Source organism: Erithacus rubecula, assembly GCF_903797595.1.
Source record: "Erithacus rubecula genome assembly, chromosome: 17".
Classification (NCBI taxonomy): Eukaryota; Metazoa; Chordata; class Aves; order Passeriformes; family Muscicapidae; genus Erithacus; species Erithacus rubecula.
The window spans coordinates 9,540,726-9,567,284 of NC_136669.1; the positions used below are offsets into that span (position 1 = coordinate 9,540,726).

The following is a 26,559-nucleotide window of genomic DNA, read 5'->3' on the forward strand; positions in this document are numbered from 1 at the left end:
GCTGCTGAAGTCAAAAGACAATAATCTGAATATTTCAAAGAGGTAGCAGAGAAATAAGAAAACCATTCTCTTTTAATGTTGCTTCTTATTTCTGGAGCCAATCATTCACTGTATTTTCATTTGGCATACAGCAAATTTGCTATTAATCAATACCTGCAGATAATGGACTTGCTTGTACTAGCTCTGATGTTTTCTAAAACATGATTGAGAATTCTGCAGGGCTTTTCTGTTCAGAAATAATGATTATTCAAAGTTGTCCTTGGTTTCCCAGCAGTTTGAGAAACAAACTCTGAAATAGTTTAAAAATATATAAAGTAAATAGATAATCTTCAGGTCAGAAAATTCAGTGTATGGAAAGTTCGAGAGACATGTTATCACATTATGATCTGTAGATTCAATATGCAAGTCAGGGTAAATCTGAATATACAAAGATGAGATTCATCTGCCCTTTTCCAAAAACAGAACTGCCATAATAAACTTATATATACTGTCTAGTTTCACTGAATTTATGGATGCTTTGGGCCTCTTGGACAATGCCAAGCATAGAATATTAATTAACTTTTCATTTAGGCAGGAAGAGTTGCCACATTGTCCAGTGTTCTGTTTGTGCTGACTCATTTATCAAAAATAATCAGACATATTCAAAATAAAAAAGACAACATTTATAAAATGTATTGAAAAGCTCTCAAGATTTCTGAAATGTCCTGTACCTATGCTGCCTGATATACTTGATTTTACAACTAGGTGATTAAAGTTACTATTAGGAATTAAGTTTCAGGGGTATAATGTATTTGTGGTTAAGTGCAAAAGTAGCAATTTTTAAAAGTTTTCTCTTACTTTTATAGGATCTTGGAGCCCCAATGAAAATTGATGGCTCAGGCTACCTCTGGATGGATAAAATGAACCTAGATTCACAGACACTGATCACTGTTGATGAAAGCAAATTCCGAGGTCTCTTTATATTAAAAGTCACTGATGTGAGTACCCTGAATGCTGTTGGAATGTGTGAACACTGTGCTGAGTAATGTACTCTAACCTATATTATTTTCAACAAATAGTCAAGCTTCAGTAATAAATGCCAGAATAAAAATGAAATAATAAGATCTTTGAAAATCTGGCACCTTCACTATTACTGATTAATAGGATATATGCTCTGGTACTTCCTGAATAATTTCCTTGTTATGCTCTTTATATGTAAATTTTTGTTGTTTGTATTGTACAGTTGGATGTTCTTTACATCACTGTGATTTACCCTGCAAAATAATAGGCAGTGATTGAGACACTGCTGTTTGTTATTCAGTAAGACAGCAACACAGGGAAGACTGTGAGTCTCTTGCTTTTCTGTTGACAATTACAAGTTTGGATTCTCTTGTCATCAGAGCAGGAGAGCAGAGAACACACACAGGTATCTGTTTCCTCAAGGTGCTTCACTTTCCTGCCATAACTGCTCAGAGAAACAACATAGCTAGAGGGAGTTTAATTCATATTAAATGTAGGACAGGCAGATTTCTGGTTTGAGCTCTGTATTGCAGCAGTCTTTGGGTTCGACATGTGCTTTGCTGTCTATGCTGTGAAATATTAACAGGAAAAGCAAGAGTTGGATGCGGTGCTAACCCATAACATCCAAGGAGCTGCTGACATTGGCATTCCCATGAGGATGTTACTTGATGTCATATCAGAAAAAAACAGTGACTTCTATAAAGGATTTATTCATTTCTGTGTGAACGACAAGCAAGTAAGTGTCTCCTCCATGTTAGTAATATGTGAAATAGAGGTTGAAGTGAGCTAATTGATTTGGTAAATACTGCTTCTGCAAACAATCCAAATGCAGTACTTAGCAGGGGCTAGGTTAGTTCTAAAGGCTTTAATTAAATGAAGGCAGTATCTTTCAGCCACTCCTTCTGTGCAATTGCTCCTCACAACAAATTTGACATCAGCAATGATCTATGACACCCGTTTGTAAATTATATCAAACCTTCCTTATCAAGAATCTTCACTTGGTGCAGCATATTCCCTTTTCAGTAGTTCAAAATTGTGACTTTCAAAAAAAATAGACAGTTTTATGACAAGTTGGGTTTTTTTAACAAGTTTTAATAGTTTTAGTAATCTTATTCTAATGTGTAACTAGTCTAATAGTTACAGTTATTCAGAGAAGTCTCCATATCAGACATGTGCCACAGTTAACTTTTGTCATATTGATTCGAACTGAGCAGATTACAGAAGAACTGAACTTTGTCCAGAAGTTCGATGTTGTCTCTCTTAACTACAAACTGACTCATAACATAGAGACATTGAAGACTCTGCAAATAAAAGACAGGATTGAGTTGCAGGTAGGTTATCAACCTGGAGCCATGCCACGAGGGGAACAGCAGCTGGGGAACTGAGATGGCAAAGAGCAATGGGTAGATGAGACTTCACACATTTGCTGGTTGGAGAAGGGGAGTCCAGGTGCTCCTTTTGTTCTTGAGGGGAGTCCAGAAGCTCAGTTTGTTTTCATGGAAGAATAGCTTAGACCAGGACTTTCCACAGGCCTAGGGCTGAAGGCTGGCTCCCAGTGTAGAGTGAGAGGAGGGCACTACATTTTTGTGACAACACAGCTACAGTGTCCCCTGAACACGCAGGGTAGAGGGGAGCACTGCTGGGATTTCACTGGATCCTTTCCAAATGGTATTTTCCTTCTGAACTCTGACTACCTGGCATATTTTTTTTTATCTGAAAAACACAAGACATTAACTGTGTAACTGAGTAGCATTAAAGCATGGCCATACTTGAGAATACATGTTAAATGTTTGAATTCTAAAATAAAAGGGACATTTCTATGTTGTGTTATAAAATTATACAAGAAGCATCTTTGACACATCTTTGAGATCATACTGTCTCAACCAAAGAAAGAGCCCTGATCAGCAGGAGCTTCTTTCACTTTTACAATTCTGTCTATTCACAATTCATTTTTGTTGCACACAGGCTCTCTTGAACCTCAAAGTCACCAGGAGCTTTAGTTTGAAAGTGCTTTATGGTGCTCACCTAACAGCTGTTGAAGGACAAATGCAGGAGTTTGAAACAACTACCAACATAACAGGGAATTTCCATCACTCTTTGCCATGGCTGCTACAAGCCAGAGTCCCATCATCTTTACAGGTAGTTTTAGGGTTTTGTTTGTTTGTTTGTTGGTTTTAATTATAATTATTGTCCTGTAAAAATATGCAATTCAAGATCATGGCTTGAATGAAATCTTCCATTTTGTAAGGTACAGGATGGAAGGTGAGATTTTCTGATATTATAAACTGTGGATGCCTAAAACCTGAATTACTGAAATAGAAAGTTTCTCCTTGACTGCTTTCTGAATGAGATTCTTCCATTCTGATCATTTAGTAGAGTGGATACTGTTGATACTGTAACTCTAAAACTCTCCTATGCTCTTTAATGGGAGTTTTATACTGAAAGAAGTATTTCTTTTGGTGCTGTTTTCAGGGAGGTAAATATCTGGTAAATATTGTGTGTAGGTGTAGAGTAAGTATCCTTTAAAAAGGGAGTTGTGTTTGTGGGATAAAGAAGAACCTCATGAGAATTTGACATAGATCGGTGAGGCTGGCATGGCTTGATATTTATTCAGTTGAATGAGCTTCATACTTGAAAGTCAAAGATGGTTAATGAAAGGCCAAGAGACATTTTGTTATTGAATAGATTTTGACATTAGTATAGACTAGAGAGAACTTTCTTTCACTTCCATTTTCTCCTGTCCTAAAATTAAATAGTATTTAAATATTGTTTTGAGAACTTATAGCTGTGTGTCATTTTTTAGATAGATGTGGTTTTTCAAGGGAGAAACTCTACTCAAGAGAGATTCGTGCACATTGCAGCTGGAGAAGAATCAATCACGTACATAATAAACTCCTATTATGTTGGCCACCAAGTGGATCTCTTCTGCCAGAGTGTGCACAGCAGTGAGGTACTCCAGGCATCTGGCTACCCTAAAGTAATTAACTTGATTTTCAGTTTACAGAAATCAGGTGGGTACCTGCCGTTCTTGGCAGGGTTTTTATTCTATAATAGCTCTGATCATGTTTCAGCTGTTCCTTCAATAGCTACAAACTAAGATTTGCTTGTAGGACCTAAAAAGAGGCTTTATCTTGTTTGTAAGTAAAATTGTCATTCTGAAACTGCATCTGTGATTAGTTGATGAAGCCAGTCCACTCTCAAAGTTTGCCTTGGCATAAATCCTATCTGCATATCTCCCTTACACAGTGATCGGTGCCTTAAGTGCCCCCAGGGGATTATATTCATGTTCTAGAAAACTCAACAACTGTGAGAGCACCAAAGGGCAGGAATTACTGAGGTTATCAGGCACTGCATCAACACTAATGTGAGTGGCATCATCTCCTTTCACTTATTCAGAAAAAAGCAGCAGGACAAGAGGTTGCTCTCAGGACAGCCATAGTCACCAAGTGATTTCTAGCACAAAACCCACCATTTCTGTGGGTTTTGTCTTATCGTAAAGAATTCGGTGGGTTTCATATCTCTTATCTCGTTCTTATCTTTTAGCAGTCTTGTATTTTGCTTTTCAAAAATGAAAAGCTGGTAGGAAAGTGGGTAAAGGTCTTTAGGTCATGCTCTTTGGACATTGTTGAGCTGTTGTAGCTGGAACCAGAGCAATCACTGGAGGTCGGAACAGCTCAAAGCTCTTCTCTGGAAGAGGCTGCTGTAGGCACAGATGCAGTTGTCTGTCATGGATTAGTCATGATGGATTAGTCATCTCTAGCTGCACAAACACATTCCTGACAGGAACTGACTTGCCACGAAACACTGGATGTGGGTACAGAAGTTCTGTTACCACAAGACTTTGTGAGGATAAAGTTCAAGGACATCCAGAAAAACTCTGCCCTCTTCCAACCACAGGCCAAAGTTCTTGTAATCCTGAGTGATGACTTTGTCTTGATGAATGTATTAACCTAAAAGCTGGCTGGATTGATTTTATGCAGGCAATACTGAAATTTCTCAAAAATTAGCTGCTCAAATTGGCACTATTTTGTCCCTTCTACATAGAAAACAAAGCCAAGACTGTCTGTGAAATCCAGTATGATGAGAAAGACATAACTGTGACTGTGGATGTTGACACAGACTCTGAACTTTTTGGTATATTTGTGTTCATGGCAGAGGTGAAGCATTCAATATCACTTCTCCATCACCTGGGACTTCCCTTCTTTCTTAAGGTAATGCACCATGGAACTTCTGCTGTGCTTTGATGAAAGCTGTCACTTGAGTTACATTTGCATTGATCCAGAGCATTTCAAGTGGCCTCAGTGAAATTACTTCAAGTTTATATACAAGCACAGCTGAGAGCTGACTTGGCCCAGTTTATCTGAAATCCTTGTTTAACTTAAGTACAGAGCTAGTGGTCTGTTTCCAAGGAGGTACCTGAAATCCCCAGTTTCAGGGTTACTAATTTCAGGAAGTCACGTATTTTCTGTCACTTTGCAGCTGATAGGACTCACAAAAGTAGAAAGAACTTTTGGTAGAAAGTCCTTCATACCTAGAGAACTCCTTGGCTTGGTTAAACCACTTTACCTAAAATGCTTCAGTGCTGAATAAATAGAAGTAGATTTATATTCCAATCTCCTTGATAGTATCAACAAAGGCTGTACCTGTTTATCCCTTGGGAGAAAGAAGCATCAGTTGAAATGTCCCCTTCTCTTTTGAAGATTACTATACAGAAAAACACTTCCAAGTGATCCACCACCTTTTCTTCAAATAACAGGACATGTAGCTAGGATGCAAGAGTAAAGGTCAACGTTCCTGAACATAAACATTAGATCAATATTAAACCTGCATATTAAGTATCTGTGTTTCAAGGGAATATTTACAGCCATCCTTTTATTGAAAGGTAGAAGATATTTTCACTGCTCCTTCCCCATTAATATTTAGTGAAATGTCTTTTATCCTCTAAATGTTTGAATGAAAAAAAAAAAAAAAAAGAAAAGCAGAGATGGTAATTCTTGAGATGCCTTATTAATGTATAAGGTGTGAGTATAAACAGGGTACTTCAGAAATTACTGAAGTTTGACAGACTTTGGCAAATATTGGTGTTGATGCTAAAGTGTGGGAAACAGCCCTTATCTTTCCCAAAGAGATTCTTTAGCATTTTCAAGATAAGGCTGTAGATGATGCAGCAGCTGTGGGAGGAAGAAAATGCCCTGGAGTAAAAAAAGAGCACATTTTCTTTCTAGTATATGAAAAATGAGAGTGTGGAGAAGAACCAGTAGCTTTAGACCAGTAAAGAACCAGTAGCTATAAGGAAGAACCAGTAGCTTTAGACTTAAAAGCAGATAAGGGTACATTGAAAATGACACTAATATTTGTCAATAATGCAAATGAGTCGCTATGGAAACACAAACACAAGAAAGGAAAACCTCTCTTGAGGCTCTTGGTTTACATCTAGGAAGCATCCAGAAGGCCTTTCTGGAAGATAAACTTCAGTCAAGATGATGATTTTAAGTGAGTCAAGAGATTGTGCTCAATTGAGGTGAAACGATGAGTAGAAGTTATGGCATGTGATTTGTTTATTTTCCCTCTCCACAGATGACAGTTCAAGAAGTCATGACTGAAAATGAAACTGAAGGTGCTCTGAGGCTGACCTATGAACAAAACAAAAACTTCTCCTTTTCCATCAGTAGAAAAAAAGACCAACAAGGGTAAAAGGGTCATTCTGAGCACTATAAAAATGTCGTTAGGCCACTGTGATTCCATGGAAAACAGTTACAGTATTAATCACCAAATCACTGGTGAACTGGATAACAAAACTTGGATAAAGTGAGTAGTCACCCCAAACACTGTAAACCTCAGGGAGTTTCTGAAGGCAGCAGACAGATTCCTTCCCTCACAGTTTGGGACCTGTCTCTCTGCCTCCAAGCAACAGACAGTGAAAGAGTCCATAAAACTCTAGGTCTGAATTAGACAAGTACTTAAAAATATAACTTAACCTGATGTAACTATTTAAACCTTATTAAATTGTTTTGGCACAGTTACAGTTGAAACTTCTAAAATTATCGAGACTTGGTTTTCTAAGTTGGTATCACTATGGCTGTATCTGCACAAAACTGTAGGCTTTTAAGGGTGTTTAGAGGTGTGATATTTTCAGCCTTGGGGTATTTCAGATATTTCTTAAGTTTCTAGTAAAAGACCTTTGCACTGAAAAGTCTTGTAAGTTCTGTTAAAATCTCAGATCATTGTAAATGCTAAGTTTGTAAGTGCTTGTGAAGTCAGATTCAAAATATCTTTCTCATTTTTAAAAAGCTCATGCATTTTCTATGGTAAAGTGATTTCTGGTCCAATGGGCTACATTCTGTCCCTGGGATGCATACACAGATTTTGGTTACTGAGCTCAGAGATGGTAATTTTCTGTGAATGCATCAAAAACTGGGAGCTGGGTAAGTATTCAGTGGCAGGTGCTGCCATTTTAATTCGAAAAGCTGTGGCAGACTTGGAGCTAACTCAGATGAACTTGTGCTGCCAGTAGGAGTGGACTTTCTGAAATATTGTTGAACAAGAGTACATTTTTTCCCTTTAGTGAAGAGTTGAATATAAAAGCACTCCAGACTCATCCCTTCTTTCTACAGTACTTCCCCTGTGCAGCAGAACTGTCTTCTAAGGTAACTATCTGCAAGTAATCCATTGCATGCATGACTGCAAAGTAGACTTGTCTAATATGTTAGGAGTCAAGCTGCTTTATTTCTTGTACTAGTATGTCTAATGTTTTGTTGTTGAGGATGTTCCTGTTTGTAAAGATGTTAACAATCCCAATCTTCTCTTTTCCCTTTTTTTTTTTTTTTTAATTATTATTTTTTTAAATTTAATGGGTACTTGCAAAGGTTAATTATGATATGAGTGAAGCAAAAGGCAAACTCTACCTCAGGATGGAGAAAAGGGATTTCAATGTTTCAGCAAAGCTAACTTTGACTGGAAGCAGCTACACTAATGCCATTGAAGTGGCACAGACCATGGCCCAGGTTGGTACCAGGCACTGATGGCAAAGGCAGGCTGTGACAGGAGGGCACTCAGGGGTGGCTGCCAGGCAGTGAAGACCAAACACAGCTGCTGCTGTGTGAGGTGTTTTGGCCTTGATTTCTCCAGTAGCATGAACAAACATTTGACTGTGGATTAGTTTGAGTTTATATTTGTTTGCTCCTGTAGATGGAGCACTCATATAGGATTCACAGGAAATAAGAAAAAGAATGTGTTATAAACTGAACCAGTTTTTACAATGCAGGTACCACACACTTCTTTCTCTAAATAAGAAAAATTGTCACAAATACCTATTCTTTTTTGTGCTGTCTCCTGGATTTATTTTGCAATAGTGGGACTCTTGATGTTGTAAGGATTATTCTGTGAGATAAAAGAAAATCAAACTGTATAATAACAAAAGACTGTTGTAAAGGGAATACTCAGTTGTTTATGTACATTTCATTATTTGACATTATAAGTCATCTTTTGAAAGATGACTTACTGTTGAAATGAAGACAAGTAGAAATGAATAGCTGCTTGTATGAGAGCAGTGGACTTAGAGTATTGTACTAGACCTCTAAAAACACATTCCTGCAGACCCCACAGGACTTTAGAGTAACAAAATTACATTTAGGTTTTATCTTCTCAGGGAATTTGGGGTTTAATGTTTGCCCTCTTTTATTTTTAGTTTAAAATTCTTCCAAGGCAACTTGTGTTCATGACAATTTACCAAAAAGGCAACAGAACTCGTCTGCTGAGGCACATTGCCCTGTGGGATGGCAAAGAGATAAAGCTAACAGGCACTTACACTGGGCTCTTCCCAAAGCTGCATGGAGGTCATGGCATTCAGGGTAGGTTTCTCAAGTCTTTTACAGGTGGTTCATTCATACTATAAAATAAAATAAAATAAAATACATAAATCTGATTTCAAAATGCATATTCTAAGTGCATGTCCAAAGGATTTCAATCCTGGTTTCAATTTAGGGCTTCTAAGGTCTTATTTGCTTTAAATTCACTATAGGTCTGGCTGTTAGAAATGTCCACTTCAGAATACTCTTTCTGCTTTGTGGATATGGAACATAAAACTTAAGTATTGGGTGCTGAAGGGAGTGCTGGTCACACTGGCTGCTACCTTGAGGTCTTAAACCCTTATGCTGAGGTTTTATGAAATAGAAATTATGAAAATAGAGAAGATGCACTTACCTGTTTGAGTGTTGTAAGCTGTTCCCCTTTCAGTGTAAGGCCATCTCAGTTTCACACCTATTACTTCTCTGGCTGTTGTTGCTGAAGTTACTCTGGGTGTAGCTGTCAATCTTTTGGTTATTGCAGGTAACTACTGTTCTGTTGGTAAATAGAGAGAGGGTTCCTGTTTTTACTTACATTTCCTCAGGTTGAGCAGACATCAGCACCCTGAAATCCTTGTGGCTGCTGGGTAGGGCTGTGTGTGAGAGCCGAGTGTTTCCCTGGGAACCAATGGATGTCCTGCTGCTTGTGGGAAAATGTCCTGGGAACAGTCATGATTCCTGCTGGGAAATCTTACTTGTTTGTTTTCCTTGTAGTTGAACTTCTCCATCCTCTCTCCATCCCTTTTCCACGGCATGCCTGGGTCAACTTATATGTGAAACATTCAGCACGCAGTCACCGGGATGATCTTGCTGTCATTTGGAATGAGAAGGACAAGGTAGAGTAGCCCAGTGCAAATAAATGTCAGGAGAATGACAGGAATATCGAGAAGACCCCTTTTTTTTTTTTATTAAAAAAGACACTAAGCAAGCCAGGGAACTCGACTATATGGCAAACTGTCCCCCTTCTTGGGTGTATAAACAGTGTTGACTGTGAAAGATGAGCAGCTGATATTCTTGTAGGAGGCATTTTCAGGCCACAGTATTTTTTTTTGTTTGCAGTAACCCCACACCTTGCTGCTTAACCAAAGGTAATGAAATGCATAACCTTCAAAGCACTGGGTAAAGGCCTCTGAGAGTAGGTGGGAAGAATAGCACAAATGTCATGCTTAAAGCAGCTTATGGACAAAGAAGTGAAATCTAAGATGAGTGAGTGTGAGCATTAGTTGAGATTGAAAAGGACAAAGAATTTGTTGTATGGGTATAATACTGGATTCACCCACACAGAAGTAGACACATACCTTGCTTAGCATTTTCAGCTTTACTGATTCAGTCAAATTTTGTATTTCATTCTTTCAGTCTCCTCCTTCTTTGCAAGACTGACAAATATGGAACAATTGAAACTGGTCTCTGTTTTCATAAAGTAACTCAGGACTGTTTTTAAAAAATATAAAGAGTGAAAAAGACAGAAGTAGGAGAACATAGAGTAGGTAGATCTCCAGATGTGGTTAAGGGGGGACACTCTTCTGACTTGCTGGTAACTGTGCTGTCTTTACATGAGCATCTGAAATGCAGCACCTTAGCTGAGTATTACATTATTTTCTGAATAATGGAAACAGAAGACGATGTATAAAACATGGTACCACATATAAACATTAACGTGCCTGCAAAGAGCATGGAATTTTTTTATTTCTTTAAAAAGTGTTAAAATTCCAAAATTTACTTTAGCAGTTGTATAGAATATATTTTTTTACTCCTGCTTAAATTACCACAAATATTTAAATGCCACCACTGTCTAAATTACCACAATTTTTTTTCTAAATTACCACAAATTTTTTCTCTTAACAACACAACAGAATTTAGTTCCTGATGAAGCAAATGTTTTTTCTTGTGCTTTAACTTTGCAAGCTGTCTAATGACTCTGTGGCAGTGCAGCCTGCAGTGCCTAAAGATGAGATCAAAATTAAGCCTCAACAAACTTAAGCGCCGTTCATGATTTTAGTAAAATACAGAGGGTAGTTCTGCTTTTAGCTGTGCTATGCAGCAGAAATTGTCCTAATTTCAACATTTATTTGCCTTACTACTTCAGAAAGGGCTTTGTTGGGCACATAATTCATCTGGGGACAAGGTACAGGGAAATTTTACTGGGTACATGTTTGAGGTCAGTATGTGAGAGGTGTTTTATTTCACATTTTCCTTTTCTACCTGTCGATATGGATCAGATATCAGTGTCATCCTCTCTGAAGTTTGGAAGACACCGGACAACCTACAGAGCCACTGTTACCCACCCATTTAATTACACTCTGAAGCAACTGGATGTGAATTCCATGTCAGAAAGAAAGGGCAGAAAGTACAACCAGCAGGTGAGATCATGAGACTGGACTGCAAAACACACAGCTGTGATACTGCATTTACTGAGTGTGCCTTTCATCCCTGAGAATTGCAGAATCAGAAACCATCCTGAAAAATGTAGAGACCACCGAATGCTGTTATGGCCTTGTGTCCAAACCACCAGCACTGTTTCCTAGCAAACAGCCTTGCACTTTTAACATTGACCCATTTTGAATGGAAGAAAACCAGAAGTGCCCAGGAACCAGCCAAGCAATGAAAATGAGGCAATTTTTGTCCATAAAGCAATGAACAAACTCCTAGTCTGCACACACAAGAAAAGCAAAAAAAAATCCCAAGCCCACAATAAAACTACACCAGAAACTCTTTGATACCCCTGTGAAAAAAATTTAACTTTTCTTTGATTGTATAGGAAATTGCAACACAAATGTGAAAATGTGCAAGGCTAGAAAGGCTTTAAACTGTAGTTGTGAAGCATATATAAGGAAAAAGAGGAGGAGGAATTCCACAAATCATCCTTCAGGATCAAATACTGCAGTATAATTTCTGTCTGACAATGCCCTGTGCATGTCAGGACACTGAGGCTGAAGACTTTCAGCAGTAAGCTGTGCCAGCTGTGCAGTATTTGTTCATCAGAAGCCCTTTGGTGCTCAGAGGGGTTTGCACAACATTCAGCATGGTTCCAGAATTGTATTCAGAGGAATAAATTCTTTGTGGGGTCATTATTGCAGTTATGCCATTCATTACTTTGCATGACAGATCCCAAAGAGCTTCCAGAGAGAGGGTAACAAAAGCCATCCATGGCCTTGGTTGTAGAAGTGCAGCTTCCCTGTGTTTGTCTCAGGCTTGGAGCTTCCAGACCACAGAGTTCCATGGAGTTTGAACATGGATCTCTGGCACCTTTCACTCTGGCTTGGCTGTCCTCCACTGGATGGGGATCATTCTGCTGGTTTTAGTCTTGCTGCTGGACAAATTCTCTGTTTTCAGCTGCAGGTCTCAGGGAATGCTGGGCAGCCTGCTCACCTCCAGCTGGGCCTGGAGGACAAATCCAAGGTGGACATCACTGCCTGGGGTGGCTGTGTGACACTCTCTGCAGGCCAGGTATGAATCCTACATCCCTTGGAAGGGATGAGTGTACCCAAATTTCTGTGTTTGATCCTCACAGAAGGATTTTTTTTTTTCTGTACTTGTTACAATATGAAAGCCTTTAAGTCAACCTTTTTGTGTCTCACAGGAAGAAAAATAAACTCTGTGAAAAATTCTGTTTCGTGTTGCTAGACATGGTTGTACTTGGGCTCAGGACAGAGCTGTCAGCCCCTTAGGTTTCTTGGGAGAGACTGAAGCAGTGTTTCATGGGTATGGAGCATCCAGGGGTTCTTACAGGGTGTGTTTTTGCCCAGGAAACCTACTGCCCAAGGATATACTGAACACTTTATAACATTACCTATATGGCTCAATTTTTTCCACTTTTCCAGCTTCAGAGAATATTAAGCATGGAACACCTGCATGCATGTGGGTCTCTAGAGCAAAGACCAGCACTGTTTAATGAATACCTAGATCTGAATTGGGATGACAAAACATTCAAACATAATTTCACATATGAGGTAAGAGAAGGCAATTGTATCTGTTGACTCACCATTTCTATGGAAGCTATTATCAGTAGATGAGAAATTATCTTAGTTTTAGATGTAATGTTGAGTGGATTTTAAGATAGCTTCTGTAGAGTACCATTTTTTTGTGAAATACCCTTATTTACCTTTGATATTTTTCTCTACACAGGAAGAAGGCTAAATGGAGCATAGTTTAAAAAGAAAGGGTTCTTACAAACTAGAGCCCTCACCTGTGCCCTAAATTTACAAAACTTGTAGGATGGGGACTGCTAATAAGACTGATAAGTCAAAACATTGTCAAGTGGAAATGTTATGTTTTGGAAATGTTACATTAAAATCCTAAAGCTACTAGAATAAGAAAAGTCAGCCTGGGGATGGGATGAGTAGGCTCCAAGGAGTGTCTAAGATCCTGCTGTCATATTTTAACTTTGTTTACTTGGTTCCTTGCAGAGAAATCAAGTCTTGTATTCTGATAAGTTTCAGTTAGAAGTTGTTCTGGAAAATATTTTCCTGACCCCATGTACCAAACAGAAGATTCTGGGTAAAATGGAAACAAACTACTGCTCTTGCCTGGATTACTATACAAGCTATGAGTTCTGTGACCTTCCAAATGTAAGTCTGACAAAACACATTGAATCTACTTCAGTTTAAATGTAATTACTTGTTTGGAGAAACTTTCTTCAGCTGCAACTCTTCAGAAGACTTACCATACTTCTGTAACTGAAATAAATGAACTGTGTCATTTGATGCACTGAGGCAGGAAGATTCTGTTTGCCACTATAGTGTTTTCTATAGGTCCCTTCATGACTGTAAACATTCTCACTTCCTCCATGTTCTTTTTTTCCTATTCCTCTTTCAGAGGTATCTTAATTTCATGTTTCTGGAGAATACCAAAACAGGCTCATTAAGTGATCAAAAAGGAAACTAGAGAGGAGTAAAAGTGCTTTCCTTCCCCTGTGGGTAAAAGTTTGCTGGTTTTTATGATTGCTCTGCTGGTAGTGATGGATTTTTGAACTGTAATGTAAGCCTATTTTTCTATTACACATTTCCTTAGTTGCATGTTGGTCCTCAGAATTGCTTGTAGACACTCACAAACACAGAACTTGGAACCTCCAATAAATGTCTCTCCAGGGTGAAACACATCTTAGTTTCTTTATTTACTGTCAGAGCAGATCTCATTCTATTAGCAACAGAAAACATTTTCCCACACCAAGATGTGAAAGAACCTGTTTATAATGCAAAGGATGTATGTGCATGGTACTCCAAAAGCAGGTGCCTTTGTATTTATTTTTGGTTCATTCTCTTCAAAGGGATCATGGCTTAAGCCCAGCTGGAAATTAAGCACGACAACCACTCTCTCAACCACTGTCTTTCCCTCCCCTCTCCCTGTGGAATGGGGAGGACAAGGAAAAGATTTGTATGTTAAGATAAGAACAGTTTAGTAATTGAAAACAAAGTAAAATATGATAATAATAGTAAATACTACTCCTACTATCAATAATAATAAAAAACTAAAAAAAGGGATGCACAATTGTTCATTACCCTCTGCCCAATTCCAGACCCCCCTTCCCAAACCCAGATTTGCCCCTTCCTCCAGTTTATGTACTGGACATGGTATTCTGTGGTATGGAATATCCCTTTGGCCAGGCTGGCCACCTGTCCCAAGTCTACACCTCCTCACAGGAGGAGCAGGAGAGACACACACAAAAAGGGTCCTTGACTTAGGATAAACATCTGAGCAAATCCCAAACATCAGTGTGTAACCAACCCTATTCCAACTACAATTCCTAAAATGTACCAGCTATTGAGAAGAAATTAACTCTATCCCAGTGGAAACCAGGACAATATTCACCTCACCTCCTATGTATCCCCAGCTTTATCAGAACATCTGGGTAGAGTAGCTGAGAAGTGTAGGAGCAAAAAACATTGGACATTTTAACAAAATACGATTCTCTGCAGCTGATCCTCTGGCCTTAGGGTGTAATCACTGAACATGCTTTGTTAGAGCACAGAAACTGAAGATGTGATGAAGGCAGTGCTGTGAGGAGCAGGAGGATGTGCAGGTTTCTGAGACTACAAGTTTTGTTCGGGTGCAATTTATGACAATGCTGCCACTGTACAAATTTGTACTACTCAAAACATGGCCTATTTGTTTGGAAATGTGTGGAAGCTTTAACACCTTTTTTTGTGCATGCTTAGGTAGTTGTATTATCTGGAAAGCACCAGCTCAACAAAGATGACATCATTTTGCAGTCAGAGGGCAGATTCCACTTTGCTGATCACGGGAGAGATAAGGGGTTGATTGGAATATCCATAAAGAATCAGAGCACTGCTGATGTAAAGAACTACTCTCTGGAAATTGAAGTGAGTTTCTATTTTATTTTACTGACACTGGGGTTTTGTTTTCAAATTTCTGCTGCCATCTATCTCCCAAATGGATCAGGTGCAGGCAGTGACTAGAAAACAGCAGGTAACTCAAAACACTCCTGGTTTCTTTAGGGCTGTCTCTAAAGGAGCAGTTAGGCAGCATCCATGCAGTGTGACTGACCGACAAAGGAAGGCACCATTAGTTCTCTGTGGAGCTGTCACAAATAAAGCAGGCATGTTCCCAGTGTAGTGTATCAATTTTAAGAGGCTGTGTGCTGTTATAACTCCCCTTCAGCATGACTGCTCTGTTGTATGAGATATGGGGTTTTCACCTCCTCAAAAGAAAGAAGGAAACAAAATACAATGCTTACGCAAAGCATAATTTGCCAGAAAAAAGAACTGACCAAAAAAAACCCTAAAAAAGGCATAGGACAGCCCATATGATGCTCATTCTGAGACAAATATCTTCCTTTTTCTCTCCCCAGCACACCCCCACTTTGCATTTGCTTTCAATTTCCTGTGAAATTAATATGGTAACAAGGCAGATGGAGACAATAGAATGAGGCAAAAAACTCACGGAGCTGGCACCATCCAAACTCTTCATTAGCAGGAATGTGGTACTTCAGTCACTAACTGATACAACAGACTGTCCCTTAACAAAATTATGACGATTATTTAATCAGTAACAAATACTAAATTATTTTTCCATTTGATAGAATGAATATCAGCTCTGCATGACCTTGCTTCATTCTGTGTTTTGGAATAAATAGCACAAATAGCAGCCTCACAGAGAACAGACTGGGACATTGTTTCTTTCTTTGCTTCCATTAGTATTTTGTCCACCAGCCTCATGTTATCCAGTCATTCAGCTCCTGGGCCAGTCACTGTGATGCTTGTGCCTCTCAGTGTAACTCCTGCATAGTGTACAAGCATTGGGAAACATTTCCCTCACCACTTAGCCTTTTGTGGGAAGCACTGGTATTTGAGCACCATCTCTGAAGGATCATTAATTCTGTGTGGTGGCTTTGAATAAATGTTTTTCCTTTATGGCTGCAGTTAAGAGCCTTTGAAGATATTTGGCTAGGCCTGACAGGAACTGCTGCTTCCTCATCTGTCCAGAGCCAAATCCTGGTGGAGGGGATTATTGATGAGAAAGAGAAAGTAAAAGTAGCTGCTTCAAAAGGAAAGGAGTGTTTTCAGTACTACATGGGGTATCTGCAAGGTAAGTACCTCAACGGCCATGCTCTCAGCCACAGGACTTAGTTTCAGTTCATCCTGCAAAGAGCAGGGAGCTGGACTTGATGATCCTTATGAGTCACTTCCAACTGGAACTGTGACTCCCAGTGTCACTGCTATGAAGAGACAGGAAGAAAGGCCATGTCTCTAGCACTGAGCTAGCTCAGCTCATTCAAGCTATGGTCTTTCAGATAAATAAAAGCTTCAGCTTAAAATTTGTTACAAGGGTCAGTTTGGGAGACATTTTTTATGATTACAATAGATGGTAAAAAAAGTTAGGATTAAATTCCTCCTGATATGACCATCTTAAAGTTTTGTGCCTTGTTTAAGATAATAATTGCATTCCAAATTCAATTAAGGAAATGAGAGAGGCACCTCCAGACACTGATTGTACCACATGCTGGAACAGCTGTATGAACTGGGATGTGTGAAATGGAATGTGTGTAATCACTGGCTACAGGGGATTGTCTCACAGCAGTCAGCTCTGACTGACAACTGAGAGGAAAAAAAAGGCTCTTGGTTCAAGTTATGCCTAAATTCCAGATGAGTAAAGTGAGATGAAATGAGCTGCAAGAGGTGGAGCTCATCCACATTTCAGCTACATTAGAGTTGGGTGCAAACCAAATAGATTTGGTCGTATCCCAGTTCTCTCAAACTCATGTTGCTAACAATCCCTTGTTTCACTTATGGATTTGCCATTTCACACTTCTGCAGGGGAGTTTATCTCAGGTTCATGTCCTCATCTGAGATTATAGGACCATTAGTTTGTGAACCACTGAAGTCAGAAGTTTGTAGAAATTACTCAGCTCAGCTCTCAACCCAGATTCTACGTGCACTTTGCCAACTGTTTGTTTATGCTCACCATTGCTTCTGTAGAAACTTGTGTATATGGTGGGTGGAACTGACAGGCTTTCATTTAAGGGCTGAGCAGTTTTGAAACATCTGCAACAAGGGACAGTAAGGACTAAAGTAGAAGGCCTGTAAATCAGTGTGACCGAGAGATTTAGATTTACATTAATCCAGTGCTTCCTTTGCAGTACCAAATCTGTATTTATAATTCATTGACAAGCCACACAGAAGAGATCAAACCCTGACACTAATCTAATTGTCTCTTGTTTATCTCTTCTGTTTTGTTTTGGTTTTGGTTTTTTTCCTCCACACGTAACACACTCTGATTGATCACCTAAGTAATTAAAAGCTGGCTTTGAAACAAGGACTGTCAATGTTATTCCTGTAAATTAAGTGCTCTTTTCATTCCTTAAGGGGATTTAGAAGAAGGAATGGAAGTCAGTGCTTGTTCTGATGGGCAACAGATGGCTGCCATTAACACCTATCTCAGTATCAATGGTAAAAGACAGGAAAACATGGCACAAGTGGCTGTAGCAGCTGCTAATGGAAGCTTGAGTTTTCTGGCTCATGGATGTGGGGATCCAGTTCTTAAGGCTGAGGTGAGTGAGACCCTTGAGTGATTGTTAAGTGCAGCACAATTTTCCAAGAATATTATTTGATTTTGTAATTTTGATGGATCACTTTCCATATAGGCTTCAAGTGTGAATTTTGGTGAGTAATCAGGTAAAATTATGCAATGTTTAAATTAGTTTCACGTTGATGTGAGAAGATACCATGGTGAGAATTAAGAAGTTCAGCCATGCCTAGAGATAGAAAATACAGGACCCTCTTCTAAATGGTGGATCCTCTGAGGAAGGATCCTCAGTAAATAAAGTGAGAGCAGCAGTAACCACTGAGTGTGTTGGTTACAAAACTAATGATTAGAATCTGAACGTGCTTTCACTTTTAGTAGGGTTTCACATACTCTCTGCTTGGGGAAGGCTTTTTGCCTTTTATCGTTTGACTGTTCTGTTCCCTTGTCTATCCATTGAATAATGCAGAAGTAGTTTCCCCTAAGAAATGTGAGGCCACTGTGGGTGTTTGCTGACATTTAAACTAGTTCAAACTTTGAATGATTTGGATCCAGCAAAAGCAATTTTAAGTAATGAAATTAAGGTTTTAACAATCTTCTCATAGAACAAGTTTAATGAAATTGGGAGCCTTTTGAAAGCTACACTAATGGAGAAGATAAAGAAGTTTGATGGATACCTGTCGAGATTCAGGAGATCAGTAAGTATCTGTACATGATCTGTGAATAAATCATGAAGTGTTCATGCAGTGTTAGTTAAACATCATTATATTGCCTGCAGCTGTTTTTCCTTTTTGCTCAAACATTTCAATGATGGCTCCTGTGCTGACCTGTAACTCAGAGGCCAAAAGCATGTTTAATGGTGGAGATTCTGTATCTCTGACCAACTCCGTGGAGTCAGAATTGCCTCGCAATGAAGTCAGGGTTTTTCTTGAGATCACTATGTGTTTTGAAATTGCTTCTTTTTTGGAACCACTGTAGGTGCAGCACGTTGGTTTCCTGTCTGAAGCAGCTGGCTGGTCTTCAGTGGCCTTGCAAAGGGCAACAGGATTCCTGCACAGTGGGGGTACAGCTGTCACCCAGGTGTGGAAGCAAAGTGGAATTGGGCACATTCTGAGAAGCAAGATCCCACTTTACCTGGAGAAAATTCAAGATGTTGTCCGGCAAATGCAGAATGAATTACAAAGTAAGCACAACAGTGCAAAGCAAGAATAGGGACAATGTCAGTGCAGGGCAAACCAAACTTCATTGTAAACTATAAAACATACTGAACAGCACAAAGGTTTCTATTTTGAATCTAGCAAGAAGTGCTGACCTTGGCTGTTAGTGCAGAGTGGGAGCCTTGATGCAATAAGCTCTAAGAAGGCTCTCTGTGAGCACCTTTCTAATGAAATCAGTGGTGAGGCTTTTTCTTGGTTGCAAAAGGCTGGGTTCAGTCTGATGAGAACAGAGTCTTTAATTCCTAAACTGAAGTATTTCTGCTAACAGTTCCCTGGCAAGCCTTTCCTCCCAAAGGGCTGTTCATACCCATCCTTGAGGTTTTAATACTTGTACTAATTGGATTTCATTTGATCTGTTTTTTTCCAAGCCTATCCAGTAGCCACTAATTCACTGTTCAGCTGGACTGTGGCCCATACTGAAACCTTTGAGAAATGTGGTCAGCTGGAATTAGCTGTGAGAACCTTCAGTTCTCACAAGGGTAAAAACTCACTTTGGACCACTTAGCTCTAGGCTCTTCCCACTCAGAAGCTGAATTTGATTGATATACCATGCTTTAAATCAGTTGTGACCTAACTGTCCTGTTGCTTAGCAGGAGCAGTCTGTGCAGTGACGTACAGCATTACAGCTCTGATGGGGACACATTGTAGAGCATCCCTTACATTCTGTTGGACAGCAGCAATGTATTTATAAGGGGGTCAGGGTCAGAACTAAATGGCTTTTTCAGTTCACAGCTGTGCAATCTGCCTGACTGCCATAGAAACACAGCTGCCTCTTCCACATTTCTGTGCTCCTCATGCTGGAAGTTGGGTGGAAAAAAACAAGCAAAGGGCCACTTTGTACCAATGCAGCTAAGGTTTGTCTCATTAATGTGTTTGCTTCAGAGCCATTAGCAACTTTGAAGGATGCTTACTATGATGCAACCTTGAAGCCATTGGATGAAGTCTGGAGAGAGAAGACAGAAGAGCACATGAAGAAAATCCAGGCTTTCTTACCCAAAATTGTAAAAGATGTGTGGCTAATGGAACCAATCCAGGTGGCGTTAAAGGTTATGAAAGCAGGCTTGGATATGGTTGGTATAGCTCACTTCTCCATTTCTAATGGTTTAAAAGACAAGGCCTACACATTTAAGTCTCAGCTTTGAGCTACAGATGTACAAAAACAGTTAGCTGTTTTTGTTTATGGAAATAGTGCAGTTATTTTCCACATAACAATCGCCTTGTGCACAGGCACTTTACTGTTCTTGCAATATTTATCCTGCTTTGAAAGTACTTTTCCAGCTAGAGGAGAGGTTGTTTTACTAATTCTGGTTGAAATCACAGCAGCAGTAATCTGTCATTCATGTAGGTTTTACTTTTCTTGCTTGAGGAGAAGAAATTGTGATTCCAATAAACTGTGCACAAATAAATCTGGGCTCTTCCTAGTTGAAATGGAAAGCATAAAAAATTTATCATAATGCTAATATATATTACAAAAGAACCAGTCCTTTCCAAGCTACTGAAGCACATTAACTTAGTGAAGCATTGCTACTCTTTGTTATTTAGGAAGAATATATTTCTGTCCATTATTTATTGGTTGTGACTAGAGTCTGTCCTCTGGATATTAATCTTGACATGACAAGACATGGTCAGACAGGAGACAAATGCAAAAGACACTAAAGTGTATTTCACATATCTTGTTTTAAAACTAATTTGCAAGTACTGACCCTGCCCTGAAGCCATACTGAAATTGCTTGTAAAATCTGTGGCTCTCCAACAGGCTACACAGCAGGTGCTCAGGTGGGCAGAGGCCACGTTTTCCAGAGCTGTGAGCAAGATCCGGAAGCCCTTGCTGAACCTGTACAGTTTTTCACCCAGGTAACTGGTGTTTTTGCAGGATCCCTGCTCTGGGCACTGTTCTAAAACTATGTGCATGGTTATTCTTCCTGTCAGTCTGCAGCTGAGGATTCTGGACAGCCACCCAACCACTCTTTGCTTTGGTCATCACATCACATCCTAATGTTTATTTCTGTTGGCTGCCAGGCCCACTGTGTTTGAAAGGAGCTACTGGACAGCAAACAGGCCATCAGTAACTGATAACTGGCCTGAGATGGCCTGGGGCAGTGCAGCTCTTGGCCAGAGTAGGGTTGTGTTTTGCTGTTCTAACCAGACTACAAGTCTTATGAATATTCCACTTCAACATTTCTAATAATAAAGCAACAGCATTTCATCAGTTCAGCAGATAAGGGGTGTTCTGTTTGTATTCTACAGCAACTGTTCGGTGGCAGGAAAGCTGCCAGTACTGCCTAAAGGAGACCTGTCCCTGCAGCTGGCAAATGTTACCACTTACCTCATTGGAGAAAAACTAATGAGGCCTCTGCAAGACCTCTACAATCTCAACATACTTGCAGAGTACTATAGATTCAAACGGAGGATGATGGAGAGCCCCTTTGAATGTAAGCCCTTTCAAAGCACTGCTTTGTTTTGTACCTGGGTCTATTTCCACTTAGTTCTTTATTTTAGAAATTGTATTTGGAATAGGAGTTTACATAGAGATGGTCGCTAATTAATAGTTTTCCTATTAACTTACATATTGTCTTTCTTGTTAGATAGTGATGGTATGTGTAAGATGAACACTATGAGCAAAGCTGACATGCAGTAACACTGCTCTACTTAATATTCATGCCAATTTTCCAACTCTTTATACTTCCTACTCTTAGGACTAGAAATAGCAGGTGATATTTATCTGCCTTATCCATATGCTTTTGGGAGTTGATACTATGGCTCACTGCTACTCATACCTGTTGGCTCTGTGTCCTGGCATGAAGGCTTCAAAACTGGTGACTTCACCTCTGCTGCCTCTAGGATGAGCAAGCTGAGCCCTACCAAAACTTCAGCAACAGTACTGCCTGTAAAAGTATTGCTAAATGCTAAAGGAATGCACTAACAGTCCAGCTGTCCCTTAGAGAGAAGCTTTTCCAGAAAACCCTTTTTAATGGTTTCCTCCCAGTACAGCATGACACAAGAGAGGGCTGTGAACATAGGTCCTAGTGACCCAATAATCTGAGTCATGTATCAGAAGGGTTTCCTGGGCTGCAGCTGTTTGATGTGCTGGTTTGGAAGGGTCGTTTTTGGAGGTGATTTTGGAGAATTAATATTCTTGTGTTTTCTGCATAAGAATGTATAATGTGGGGGTGTGTGTTTATAAATATTACTATCAAGTAGTACAGTAACAAGTCAAGATGACCTTTGAATCCCAGTTCAACTATTAAAGTTTTATGGCACTCAGGTAAATCTATAACAAAAAAACAAAACAACAAAAAAATATTAAAGTGTTTTGTTTCTGAGAAGTTTTGTTGAAGAGCAACTACACTGTAACTAATTAAAATGTAAGTGTAGTAATGTCAGTGTAATAATAAGTTGAGAAATTAAAGCAAGAAGCTGTGTGTTTTGCAGTGTGTGCAGCATTTACTTCTCTGTGGAAAACTCACTAATGTTTCTTCTGAAATACCATTCTCCAGATCATGCTATGTTAGTGGGGACCAAGCATCTTGTGACTTTTGATGGAAAAATGTATGATTTGGCATCAAAGTGCAGTGTACTTCTTGCCAAGGATTTTGTTCATGGTGCTTTCACTGTAATACTAAATGAGGAAACCAGGAACTCAAGATCACTGTATGTGGAGATGAACCAGACTGTGATCACTATCTACCCACAACTAAAGGTAGGATGATAAAGTCAAACATTTTTTATTTTCAATGAAATTTTTCTTCAACTGACAAAAAAATTTTTAAAATATTAATGCTCAAAACACAGATCAGAAGCACTCTCAGGCAATGGCTTTAAAGTAACCGCTTCTTAAAAAGAAAATACCTCTCCAAAACAAAAATTATTTAACTCTCAAGGGCTGCCTCTTTGCTCTCTGTATATGACACAAACTTCTCAACTTTCCTCCTTAGACATGGTCTAAGAGAATGGCACTGAGAAGGAGGCTTTGTGTTTTCTGCTCTTTCAGAAGTTTAACACAACCCTGTTCTTATTCCCTTAATTCTGGGCTAAGTTGCCCTTAGCGCAGCTGCAAATCCACTGTGCTTGCCTGTAACTGAACTTTCACTATGACAGCTTTGAAACTGCATTTGCATTTTAAAACAGATATCCAAGATGTATAACTTCTCCTTCACGGAAGAGAACTGCCAAGTTCTGGATCAATCGCTTGAAAACAGTACCATGAATTCAAGACAAGGAACCAACAAAATAGAAGTATCTGATCAGAAAGGAGTTTCTATCTCCTGTGATTTTCAGTATGATCTCTGTACTGTCACTCTGGCTGGGTGGCACCATGGTGAGTATCAATCACACAGCTGTTGTCAGCTATTAGTAATTTTTGCCATCTCTCTGAATTATCTGTACTACTGGTAGTACCAGCATCTGTGCTTTCACTTGTTTTCCCCCCTCTTCATTTATATACACCCTGGAAATGGCCCTAGGCATTCCCAGTAATTGCCAAATAGAGCACAGAATGCACCATCCCAGGGAGAAGAGCAAGTTATGGGTTACTGTTGATTCAGTGCAATAAAGCAGAGGTACTGTAGCCAGCCCAGCTCCAAACCCTGGTTGAGATTCTGCTCTAGAGCAGGCTTACCTTGTTAGATCTGCAAGACAACTACAGAGGTGACACCCAAAACATCACAGGGATTTTGGTATACTTGGAATGCATTCATGTACCATCCATGTACCCCACACATTTCTAAACCATCCCCTGAAGATTAGCAGAGAATGGATCTGATGCCTTGATGTGCTCAGAAGCCCATGACCAGGTGAGACACAAGAGGGCAATGCAGGCTGAGCAGCTTCCCCTCTTCCACAACAGAGCTGAGCTCTGCTGGACAGAATAATCTGAGCACAGAAACAGCTGCTGTAATTTTTCTGCACCTACTCCTGACATCTCCTATTTTACTCCATTTCAATTTCTTCCCAGGTATTTCAGCTGGGCTTTTTGGTACCAATGATAATGAAGCTGGAAATGAATGGATGGTGCCTAATGGTTCCTTCACTGACAATGTGAAGGAGTTCACACAGAGCTGGCAGGTAATGAACTGAGGGGCTCCTGAGCACAGAGGGCACTGTCTGACACACTGGGCTGGCTTAGATGAACTAAACTCAACAGTAAAAATAGCAGCACACTGTATTGTTTTGCTGTGTCTAATCAAGGAAAAGGTTGCACATATTTGCTAAAAACTGTTCAAGAATTCCCTATAAATAGGCACTGAATATTTTTGGCCTAGGTAAAACACAGAGGTGGCTGTTGCTGATTTCAGAAGAAACTGATATAGGGGCCAAGTATCTTTAGTGTTTTTTTTCCTTAGAGCACCTCTTCTGGAATGCAGGGACAGGTGGTACAGGTCTAAGCCAAATCTCTACATTCATCACTCAGGCCACAGTTTAAACTTTTCTTCAGAAAAACTAGTTCTACCCGGGTATGCTGAGCCTCTTAATTTTCTTTGTTCTTCATGCTTTATATCTTATCAATACACAAAACTTTAGAAACAAATAACTAGTAAATTTGTTTTCCATCCCCACACCAAGTATTCAGACATTTTTGTCAGTTACTGACTTGCACAAAAAGACTCCTATAACTATCATAAATCTTGTAACAATTTTATACCAGTAATATTATAGCTCTACTTAATTAATGTACTATGTCATCAGCTGAAAATAATCTACGTACACAAACGTGTGGCTGTACAGAACCATTTGTGAATGCAGCCAACCAAGAAAAGTAGCCTTAATATGCTCTCAAACCACGTTGACAGGATCTTCTAAATCTCTTCCAAGTCTAATTTTAAGAATCTATTACTAAAAAGAAAAGGAATCAGCATCATATTACCACAAAGATTTTGTGACTCTTCCATTTATCCTGTCTCACAGAAGATGCCTGAGTTCTGGGAACAAAAATCTCATTTTCAGCTTTATGTCAGCACTTTACTGTAAAAGAGAATGGCTTCAAGTATCTTGTACTTCTTGCTGTTGCAGATAAAGTTAATGAGCTTGCAGCCTATGTTTATGTTAATAATGGGGGAGGATCACAATGTGACTGACCATAGGCACAATTTTCTTAATTGCTACAAATATTAATATATTCATAAAAATGCAAAACTCCCCAGAGCCATTGAGCAAAAGAATCAATTAAAAGCCATACATAAGAAACTTAGTGCCATACAGAAGCAGGGCAGTCTGAGTGCCCCTCTTTAGGGGCAGAATGGCTGCACTTGCACTATTGATTACACTGAACTGTGAACTCGGACTGCAGCTTGTCCCCAGGAGCTTTATCACAGCCTTTGTCATGCACTGACCTTGCAAAGGACATCAGCAGAGCTCCACCATAACAAGGCCAGGGCTGCACAACAGGAGAGAACTGAGTGTCTGACTCCTGCAGGATGAGGGTTAGCACAGAGTAAACTGCCAGTTTATTTTCCTTAGTAACTAAAATAACTACAATTTACACTTGCTTAAAGAACTTCGTGGTAGTGTGGTTTTTGTTGTTTTTTTTTTAAAGCCACCTTTACCTATGAATAATCCAGCAAGGGTATGAAATTCTTTTTCTCCATCAGAAAGCACAACTTTGACCTGTCAGATCTATATAAAAGAGAACTAGCCAACTACCTGCTGTCAGCAACTACACACCAAAATCCTTCAGTGAGTAACAGAATCAATAGCAAAAGGAAATAAGGTCTAATCTGCAAGGGGCCTCTCAATATTAATGAACAATAAATATTAGAGCAGGGTACTGAGCTGCCCATATCATCCTTCCAACCAGCTCACACTGGATCTGAAGAACTCATCCTACCCTGATGTATGCAAAAAAACCCCAAAATACACCAACTTCAGTAATTCTGTTTTCCCAGGTGAATAAGTGCAGTCTTGCACTGAAGAAAGAAAAGCCATGTCCAATCACAGCTAAGCAAAACATCTGTAAAGTGTTCTTTGAAGAACCACATTCACTTCTTAGGAACTGCTTCAGAGTTGTAAGTAGAACTTCAGCCAGAAGCACTGTCTTAATTATGTGTCATACTTCTGAGGACACATACTCATTGCAAAGATATTGAAGCTTAGTTGCAGAGAACTTTAGAAGTAATCAAAACAGCAACTCAGGAAAAAAAGGTGGTTTTATCACTATAAATATGAAATGAGGTTTTGACACCCACAGAGTAGTGGCATGATGCCACTGCTCTTTAGGATACAGGTCCAGAATTTGGAACAGAAATAACCTCCTGTTCAGAAGGGAATAAAGTTAATGAATGGTCCTAAGCAGGCAAGGGGGAGGGGACACAACCCAAACCTCTGGATTTACCAGGTGCCCCTGCTCCCCTAACCCATCCCTTTGTGTCCAGGTGGAGCCCAAGCCATTCTACACCATGTGTACACAGGACACCTGTGACTCCCCAGCCTTGGGGGCAGCCTGCAGCTTAGCAGCAGCTTTTGTTCATTTGTGCAACCGCAATTTTGTCCCTGTGGAAATCCCTCCACAGTGGTAAGTTTCATTT

At 39.5% G+C, this 26,559-nt stretch overlaps 1 protein-coding gene across 4 annotated transcripts in view; it reads left to right on the forward strand.

Annotated features, from left to right (window-relative positions):
- Positions 1-26,559, forward strand: part of LOC306809324 (uncharacterized protein) — a 303,319-nt gene that overhangs the window by 45,572 nt on the left and 231,188 nt on the right. For 2 of the 4 annotated variants that reach the window (XM_079320710.1, XM_079320713.1), the window contains 28 exons: positions 846-977; positions 1,586-1,735; positions 2,214-2,330; positions 2,965-3,138; positions 3,803-4,010; positions 5,044-5,210; positions 6,577-6,689; positions 7,565-7,646; positions 7,866-8,003; positions 8,687-8,849; positions 9,558-9,679; positions 11,063-11,203; positions 12,177-12,290; positions 12,665-12,793; positions 13,250-13,415; positions 15,003-15,163; positions 16,223-16,388; positions 17,666-17,850; positions 18,428-18,520; positions 18,801-19,005; positions 19,922-20,109; positions 20,796-20,893; positions 21,287-21,471; positions 22,537-22,739; positions 23,168-23,357; positions 23,994-24,103; positions 25,921-26,040; positions 26,407-26,546. In XM_079320710.1, coding sequence (XP_079176836.1) covers positions 846-977; positions 1,586-1,735; positions 2,214-2,330; positions 2,965-3,138; positions 3,803-4,010; positions 5,044-5,210; positions 6,577-6,689; positions 7,565-7,646; positions 7,866-8,003; positions 8,687-8,849; positions 9,558-9,679; positions 11,063-11,203; positions 12,177-12,290; positions 12,665-12,793; positions 13,250-13,415; positions 15,003-15,163; positions 16,223-16,388; positions 17,666-17,850; positions 18,428-18,520; positions 18,801-19,005; positions 19,922-20,109; positions 20,796-20,893; positions 21,287-21,471; positions 22,537-22,739; positions 23,168-23,357; positions 23,994-24,103; positions 25,921-26,040; positions 26,407-26,546 — 4,160 coding nt within the window. Of the gene's footprint in view, positions 1-845; positions 978-1,585; positions 1,736-2,213; positions 2,331-2,964; positions 3,139-3,802; positions 4,011-5,043; positions 5,211-6,576; positions 6,690-7,564; positions 7,647-7,865; positions 8,004-8,686; positions 8,850-9,557; positions 9,680-11,062; positions 11,204-12,176; positions 12,291-12,664; positions 12,794-13,249; positions 13,416-15,002; positions 15,164-16,222; positions 16,389-17,665; positions 17,851-18,427; positions 18,521-18,800; positions 19,006-19,921; positions 20,110-20,795; positions 20,894-21,286; positions 21,472-22,536; positions 22,740-23,167; positions 23,458-23,993; positions 24,104-25,920; positions 26,041-26,406; positions 26,547-26,559 lie in introns of those variants that run through there. The other 2 variants (XM_079320711.1, XM_079320712.1) reach the window with 2 other exon arrangements.